This window comes from Hippocampus comes, unplaced genomic scaffold (assembly GCF_001891065.2).
Source record: "Hippocampus comes isolate QL1 unplaced genomic scaffold, H_comes_QL1_v1.1 scaffold189, whole genome shotgun sequence".
Classification (NCBI taxonomy): domain Eukaryota; kingdom Metazoa; phylum Chordata; class Actinopteri; order Syngnathiformes; family Syngnathidae; genus Hippocampus; species Hippocampus comes.
Genome location: NW_017804802.1, coordinates 410,969 through 419,710, shown reverse-complemented (window position 1 = coordinate 419,710; position 8,742 = coordinate 410,969). Strand labels below are relative to the sequence as shown.

The 8,742-nt window shown below is 56.5% G+C and overlaps 1 protein-coding gene across 1 annotated transcript in view; it reads right to left on the bottom strand.

Annotated features, from left to right (window-relative positions):
* The window catches only part of LOC109530478 (titin-like), a 49,755-nt gene that overhangs the window by 8,879 nt on the left and 32,134 nt on the right, over window positions 1-8,742 (bottom strand). The window contains exons 44-50 of the mRNA XM_019894300.1: window positions 7,774-8,064; window positions 7,119-7,406; window positions 6,893-7,012; window positions 6,467-6,743; window positions 6,132-6,315; window positions 5,630-5,713; window positions 4,879-5,146 (exon numbers count right to left, since the gene is read on the bottom strand). Coding sequence (XP_019749859.1) covers window positions 4,879-5,146; window positions 5,630-5,713; window positions 6,132-6,315; window positions 6,467-6,743; window positions 6,893-7,012; window positions 7,119-7,406; window positions 7,774-8,064 — 1,512 coding nt within the window. The remainder of the gene's footprint in view (window positions 1-4,878; window positions 5,147-5,629; window positions 5,714-6,131; window positions 6,316-6,466; window positions 6,744-6,892; window positions 7,013-7,118; window positions 7,407-7,773; window positions 8,065-8,742) is intronic.

Sequence of the window (8,742 nt, the reverse complement as noted above, 5' to 3'; positions counted from 1 at the left end):
TCTGCAACAAAGTCCCCCCGCTCCGGGGGGGGGGGGGGGGGGGGGCGACTCTCCGAAACCGGAGTCCCGCAAGCTTGCGGCGAAAACGTGGGGCGGAGGCATTTGGCGTCATGGAGACCGGCCTCCATATGTTTGGGCGGCGACACGATGGACGCATTTCCGCCGGGAAGAGAAAAACGCCAGCGCCTGCCCCTCCGACATTCAAGACGGTTGACCGACGACACGGGACCAAGTTGACGGCCGTCTAGTTTTCCGCGCTTCTCCCCTCAAGTCGAAAGAACGAGACGATCGGCGAGCTCACCTTCGACAATGAGTTTTGCGGTGCAGGTGATCTCTTTGCCGGCGTTCCTGGCGACGCAGGTGTACTCGCCGGTGTCTGACAACTGCACGTCTTTGACCACCATCTTGCGGTCCTTGCCGTCCGAGGTGAACTTGTACTTGGGGCCCTCGCGCAGGTTCCCGCCGTCCTTCATCCAGGACGTGACGGCGGTGGACGGCGACACCTGGCACTCGAAGACGGCCGAGGAACCGATGGACTCGGCCTCCTGCAGCACGATGTCCTCCAGCTTCTTGATGAACTTGAGCGGGACGGCTTTGAGTTTGAATCCTCCGAAAGGCTCCTCCGGAGGCGAGGGGCCTTTTCCGCCGGGCCTCAGGCCACGCCCGCGACCGCCGTCGCCGGGAGAGGGCGTTAGCCTCACTGCAAGAGCAGAATTCAAAAGGCCTCGGCTTAGGTTCTGGTCGCACGGCAGAAAGCGAGATGGGAAAATAGATCAAAAAGGCACTATCGATTCAACCAAATCCCCAAAAGTCAAGAGTTTAAGAGTCTCGTGACAGAAGCGAAAGAAGCGATCACAAGGCGACACGTGGATAGAGCGCTATCAAAGACTACGAGCAAACGCCAATCGGTTCTCACCACCGAATCCGCGTCCTCGTCCTTTGGGAAGTTCCTCCGCAGGTTTGCCATCTGGATTAGTCATGAAAAAAAGTTGCTGTCACAATATCATCTTTTGCTTTTGCAACAGTCAAATTCTACTGCTCAACAACAACAGCGAGAAGGAGAAGAAGGAGAATGTTAAGGACGACGACAATTCTTTCAGAGAGGTTGGGCGGGTTACGACAATGAAATGGTCTTTGTTTGCTTTGAGGAAGTCTGGACTAGGAAAAGGAGGAGGCAAAAGAGACCGACGACCACCTTTAGGAGTCACGTGCCTTCATGTTAACTGATGGATGGGTCGGGTGACCGGAGAGTGCGCGATGAGGATTAGACGAGTCATCTGGGAAGATGCGAGAGTGCCGGCAAGGTCGGTGGTCGGGGAGGTGCTGTTAAGACGTGCCGACGGGGGGGTGCCGCTAAGAGGGGCGGCGGTCGCGGGGCGCCGACGGCATCCGCGCTTTTCCGGATGTCACCTCACCTTGTTGGCCGTCAGGAGGGCCCGGCGTTTCCCGCGCCCCGTCCATCCCTTCGCCTCGCCAATCTTCCTCATCGGCCAAGTCCCGAAAGGCCTCCTCCTCTCGCAGGGTGGGAACTTTCGTCACCTGCGCAGGGCTCGGCCAGACCCCCTTCACCAGGGGAAGCCTCAGCTTGTCGGCTTCGTCCTCTTGAGGGCGAGGTTCCTTCAGAATTTCTGGAACATGCGGCGAAGCGTGTCTTGCAATGCTTGGAACTTTCTCGGCGGCGGTGTTTGTTTCAATGGCGATGGGTTCCGCTGGTTTTGGCTCATCAGCCCGGGGTGACACGTTCTCTTGCAGTTGGGCTTTTTTCACCCGCTGCTCGGGCTCCGAGCCCGCTTCAACCTCTTCCGTCTTCCGTCCGGGTGATGGCGCGCTCTTGACTTTGCCACCAATCTCGATGGCATCCGTTCGTCCGGGTGAAATTTCCTCCTCCAGTTTGATATTTTGCCCTTCTTCTTTGGGATGTTTTGTAGCTTCCTCGTGCACTCGAGTTCCTTTTTTGGTCTCCCCGCTCGGAGCTGTTGTCTCCTCGCGTTGCTCTTCCTCCGTTTCACGGGCAACCGCGACCTCGTCATGTTCTTGGCAAAGCTCAAGTTGACTCGTTTCTTCTCCGGACGCGAAGACGCCTTCGCGATCCTCTCTGTCATGAAGGCCGCGGACAAAACGCCTGCCAACTTGTGCCCGATGAGTTTCGACTTCATTCTCAGCCGCCGCAGTTTTCAGCGGAACTTTCCTCAAGCCGATGACCTCGGCCTCCGTTTCCTTGTCCGCGGTTGTCGAGGTAACGTTCCGCCTCGCCTTTGGCGTCGCTGCCGCTTTCGTCTCTCGCGATGGACTCGGCACAGCCGGTGCTGTGTTTTTGGCAGCGGATAGTTTGACGTGTCACAAAGCGATACGCGCTCGAGGCCAAGTAGCAAACGGCAGGCCATTCATACAGTAAATACTCAATCGGATTGCTCATTCAAACCAAGAAAAGATGAGCATACCTTTGGTTGGTCCGGGAGCCTTAACGGGTTCCTTGTCTGCAAGAGTCATGAGTCGAAATAGTCGATTCAGAGAAGTTGTGACGGGAATTGTCGCTGTCGGCTCAGCGGTCGGGCGACAAACATTACCTTCCGGGGGAGAGGCTCGCGTCAAGACGGCAGATGCTGCGGCCGTCGGTGCGGCTGGCGGAGAAGGTCGGTCCTCTGCCGCGGCAAAACGAGCGGCGACAAGAATGGCGATACGGGGAATCGCACGTCAAGATGAAGACCAAACGCAGGTGACCTTTTAATGCAAGTCAACAAATACGGCCGGAAGAGACTCGGCGACGCTACCTGGGGGAGGAACGACCTCAGCTGGTGGCGTCGGTGCAGAAAGTGTGCGCTCTTTCTTCTCCTCTGGACAAGATGCTTCAGGGTAGAACACAACAAAAGGTCAAACTCAAAAAAAAAAAAAAAAACCCTCAAAAACCAGGAGGAGGAAAATGAAAATGCAGATAGAAAGAAGATGAGTGAGCATCTATTTGATCTGAACAAGGGGGGAGCTATGGAAGCGGGCAGCATTTTAAGAAGGGAGTACCTGCAGGAGGAGTCACTTTGTCCTCTCGAGCGGAGTGAGGGGAGGCTTTCCACGTTTTATTGTCTGGAGGAGATACCGAAGAGGATAATAAGGAGATGAAGAATACCGCCGAGACAAGACGCCAGCAAGTCAGCCGGAACAAAACACTCGCAAGTGCGGGAAAAGACAAACGCGGACAAGCCGGAAGAGCCTTGAACGGACCGGAAGACGCTACCTGGAGGCGCCGGGACCGTCTCTGCCGGAGCGGGAGGGGACGATGCGGCCACAGATGGCTTCTCCGGAGAAGATGCTTGAGGACCAAAAAAAAAAAAAAACAAACCAAAAGCCGCCATGAAACAACAAGGTCAGTCCAGACCTGAGCCACATCCACGTGACTGGCAAGGAGCACAACAACGACAAAGTCTCTTGCCAAAGCGTCGGATTCAGCAAGACAAAACGGAACATTTGAGGCCACGACGCCGTTTCGTTTCCGCTCGTGACGGAAGAAGAAGGAGACGCGCGTGAGCCGTGACCTTTTACAAGTCTTTGAGGAGATTGGAGCTTCACCAATGAAACGCTCGCACAGCACCTTTGCTTCCTTGACTTATGAAGAATTTCTGCTGAAATCCTTTGGACGTAGCGTCTCGTCAAAGGGGCGGTGCGTTCCTTGCCGACGAAGCTTTGTCGCTCAGCGCTTCGGGAACCGGAGGGCGTTTTCTGTCCGAGACTGGAGCGTTCCTCTGCCAAGGAGCTCTCCGCCCGTCGGAGGGCTCCATTGCTCAAGATGGGCAAAGTCTTTGCGAGGGATGCCGGTCGCATATTGACTGGACCGTCACGCAATTGACTTTGGAGTCGGCCGATCCTCCGCCAGGCGTCCCCGGTGGGTCCGAAACGCCGCCGCTCGCCTCTTGACTGCTACTCGTAAGAGGGAGCGCGTAATTCCTACGATGGCCTCGCCCCACCTCACCTCTCTGAGCTCCCCGCCCGGCTCTTCAGCTTCAAGTCTTTGCTTTGGTCTCTTTGCTTGCCGATGAGTGAGATAAGTCAGGTCCTGCTCCTCAAACTGCTGACTTTGGTCTGCCTTAGTTGGCGCTTTGGGTCATTGTTTCTGGAATCTTTCCTCATTTCCAGCACCATTCCGGAGCGGTCCGCAATCTTTTTGGTTCTGCGTGAATTATTTTTGTTTTGTCTGGCAGATACTGATCGTGGCCTTGCTGGAAAGTCGATGGGGTTTTTTTTTGGGGGGGGGGGGTGTGGCGGGACGGTGGCCTCCCATTGTTGGCATTAAATGGTTTTGTTTCTGGAACTACGTCATCAAAAAGATTTTAGAGCCAATTCATTTGGGAAAGAGCCAAGTAAGTCCCTGACGAGGCTTTTGCACACGAGCAGCTCGGGCTTTTGAGCTTCTTCGCTTTTGACACGCGTTTCTGCCTTTTGGGAGAACGGAAGCCCGAGCTTCAGGTGCAGCGGGGGTGTCTTCCGCTGTCCTGCAAACTTTGGGAACTTGAAAGATGTTATCAAGGCTACCAAGGCCACATGCCGCGTTATGTTTAGGATGAGGTGTGTGGCTTTTTGTTTTGTTTCTTTTTTTGTAGACCGTGTTCTTAGCTACTGGCTGCCGCCTTGAAAATTTAGCTTTGAGCTCGTGACTTTCATCTTTAGCAGCTGGCTCAACTCAGCGAGTCAAAGTTGGCGCAAGCAAGAGAGGTCGACCGAAGATCATTTTGAAGATATACGCACGCATTCAGAACAGGCTTCATTTACGGTTCGGAGACAACCTCCGTTGAAGACCAGGACCAAAGACCAAGGACTGAAGCGGCGGGTCAAAGGCTCTCAGGAAAGAGGTCGACGCGCTTCAGGTCAACGGGGCGTTCCCGCTCTTACCGGAGACGGCGAGCTTGGCGTTGGAGACGTGAGGACCGCAGACCAGCCGGTAGTCGCCCCGGTCTCCGGCCCGGCAGTGGTGGATCTTCAGGCTGTGGCGTTCGCCGTCGCTGCTGATGCTGTATTTCTCGCCATCCTCCAATTTCTGGTTTCCTTTGTACCAGGTCAAGGTGATCTCCGGGTAGTTGATCCTGATCTGGCAGTGAAACGTGGCGCTTTCGTTTTCACATGTGCTCTGGTCACTGATGTCCTCCGTGACGGTGACGGGCTGTGGGTGGAGAACCGCAAGCAAACATGTTATCGGCGGAAGATCACTCAAAGGCCGTTTTGTCTCATGTGATTCGGTGTCGTGTCGCTTCATTTAACAGCGCGTAAAGTGCACTTTGCAAATGTGCCCAAGTTACCGTGACGCCTACGTCGTACGCGAGGCCACAAGAACTCGCCATCCCGAGATCAGCAGCTCCACAATAAAAGATCGCAGGTCCGTCTATAAAGCGCTACGACAACACACTCGAGGGAGTGTGTGGTTTCTTGGCTGAAGGGTGTTGTTTCAGGAGGTCTCCTAGCGAGTCTCTCAGCCTCGTCGGGTTGGTCTGGTAAGGACTGAGCCGCGGGACTTTGAAAAAGTTAGCGGCGTGTAAGAAAACCAAAGAAACGAACGTGGCGGAGGCTGATGAATTCGCGTGTGCGCACGGAGGTTTCGTGAACGACAAGCACGACGATCCCTTCAAAAGGTGTGCCGCACCCGTACCTCCGTGTCCAGGCGTCCCTCCAGCTGCCGGATGAGGCGCATCACGTCTTCTTCTTCGTCTACCCGCTCGTCACGTCGCGCCTCCTGTGGGAAAACACGACAATCGCATGACATCAACGCCCGCATTCGGTTGACAAGACGTCGGGCCGCACGCACGCGCGACCAAGAGAATTCATCCATCCATCGCCAGAGACGAGGTCGGCACCCGCTCCGGGGACGAACCGGGCCCAAGACAGCCGAGCTCCCAAGATGGCAACCAAACCCTCCCAGTTGTCGCCAAAAGAAATACGAAATGAATAAGCCACCTTGAATTTGACCATCTTCACTGGCTCGTCCGGACCGCGACATCCCTTCTAACCTGCACTACCAGGGACAAATTCCTGGTGTGTTCTACATACTCGGCCAGTAAAGAGGATTCCGATTCTGATTGTGATCCCTGCGTAACAGGGAGACTCAACACGCCGGTCGACACCGCAAGCTCCAACGACAGGAATTTCCTCACCGCATGTTGAGCTTCCGTCTGCTTCTCCTGCTTTAGGAGCTCCACCGCTTGAAGGATGGCCCGGTAGTCGTGAACGTGGTGCTCCCTCAGAATCTTCTCGTAGTTTTTGGGCTCTTGACCTCGCAGCAACTCCACCAAGTTGATCTGTTCTTCTTTTTTGGGGCTCTTCTGCTTCGAGGGGGTCCTAGCACACACGAGAGGAAACATCAACGCGACGTCCCCCGTTGCCGCGTCCGACGGTCCCCGCGGAATCGTCCGAAGGCTTATCGGAAGAAGCGGTGACAAAAAAACCCGCCGCGCAAGAAAGGCCGACGCGGGCGCATCGGACGACTCACTTCTTCAAATGTATTCTGATGTCTTCCGGCGCTCGCTCTTTTTTGGTCACGGCCATCTCGGCGCAGCACTGGATCTCGCCGTGCTTGTTTGAGGCCACGCAGCGGTACTGGCCCGAGTCCGACGCGGTCGCCTCGCGGATCTCCAGTTTGGCCTCGCGGCCCTTGTGCTGCAGGGAGATGCGCCCGCCGGGGGTGACTTCCCTCCACTTGCCCTTCATCCACTTCACGCTGGGGATGGGCTCGCCTCCGATCTTGGCGATAAAAGTGGCCGAGCTCACTGCGGGGAAAAGACGGCGCGTCAGATGTTCGAAAGCGCCGTTCTGCCAGGCAAGCGGCGAAGCGTCGCGCGCCGAGGGGCGGGAGGCGCGAAAGCGCTTCCAAACCTCGCCTGGCCTGCTGCGATGACGCCCTTTTGGAGCGACTTACTCTCTGCGACAGAAACATTCTTTGGCTCTTCGATGAAGAAAGGGCTGTCTGGATGTTTCGTGGGGGCGGGCGCGGCGGCGGCGGCGGCGGGAGCGGAGACGGCAAGGGCGGCCTTGGATTCTTTGTCCAGAGAAAGTAAGCGACGTCAGTAGCAAAAGGTACTCGGCGTGCTTCGGAAGCGGCCACTAAACGTGAGCTCCACCTTTCCATCCATCCATCCAAATACCTTTGATGGTGACTTTCGCCTTGCAGAAGTCCGTCCCGGCGGAGTTGCTGGCCTTGCACAGATAATCTCCCGCGGCGCTTTTGCTGACTTGGCTGATTCGCAGCCAAGGAGTTCCGCTCACAAAGGTGATCTCGGTGCCGGGGTCGGGCCTCAGCTCCCGCCTGTCCTTCATCCAGTTGACGGTGAGTGGGGGAGTGCCGCCGACGTGACATTTCAGGCTCAAATCATCGCCCTCGGTCAGCGTCGCCGGCTGCAGCGGCACGTCAAATTTGGGAGGCTTTGCGCTTTCTGAAAGAGCACGTGGACGACAACGGCCGCGCATCAGCACAAGCAAACATCAAGCGGACCGCCTTCGAGGAGAAGGACCTCTGCCAGAAGCCCAGAGGACGTCTGAGTTCGCATTTGCTAGCTCAGCTTGATCTTCTATTGTTTGGAATTTTCACTCTGTGCTGAAGATCAGCACCTGCATTTACGGAGCCGAAAAAAAACAATTTCCCGTCCTTCTGCATTTTCTTTCATTTTGTCCACGGTAGCCCGAAGCGGGCGGCCAGAGGAGACGCGGCCTAACTGAAACGCTTCTGCCCTGAAGCCTCAAAATAACCTCGAGACAAATCGACATGATCATCATGAGCGAGAATAGAAAGACCTCCCGTACCTGAGATGGTGAGAGCGACCCGACAGGAAGCTTTCCCTTCCTCGTTGGAGGCCTCGCAAGTGTACACGCCGCAGTCCGACACGTCGGCGTCTCGCACGAACAGCGCGGCCGCGTTGTTCTCGAAGATGACGTCGTATTTGGCCGAAGGGCGGATTTCTTCGTTGTCCTTGACCCAGCTGACTTTCAGTGGCTGGGAGCCGGAAACCCGAGACTCCATGGCGACCGTCTTGCCCGCCCAATCCGTCATGGACTCTGGCGGGCGCTTGATGAAGGCCGGAGGAAGCGCCCGCTCTGTCAGGGGGGGAGACAGAAGAGGCGCGGTCATTACGTGACGCTTTTATGCTGCCCCTCCTTCCAAACTCAATGCCCCCAACCTGAAAACGCAAGCCAGAGAAGATCCTATCGATTGCCACTGAGTAATACGAGCTTACCGTTCGTGGCGACGGGCTAAAGAGAGGATGCGACAATTCGAAAACTAAGAGTGTTACTGCGTCACCTAAGTTATCAAAAGCACGACAGCAGTCAGCGTCGCTGGCCATATTTTGCCGCTGACGCCGCGCTCGCGCTGTTGAGGACCTCAAAAAGGCAGGAAGAGTTGCACGCCGGTTTTCAAAGCGCGTCCGCTTGCAGCCTCCTTGCAAAGACCGGAGGCTCGGAAGACGAGCCCGGGAGACGTCAACGACGTCGTTCGGATGAGCAAACCGGCGACGGCGAAATGCTTTCAGTCGGCTGCTTCAGAAGGTCTGACCTTGAACCTTAACGGCGCCGCCGGCTTCGTTTGCCACCGTGCACACGCGAGAGCCGCCATCTTCCAGCGTCGTCTTGAGGACGTCAAGCGCAACGGTCTCATCCTCAAAGGACGGTTTGCGGTCGGGGCGCCGGCGGACCCCTCCGCCGTCTCTGGTCCGACTCACGCCGACTCCCGGAGCGTCGTCCAGCTGACACTCCAGGCGCGGCGGGGCGCCGACC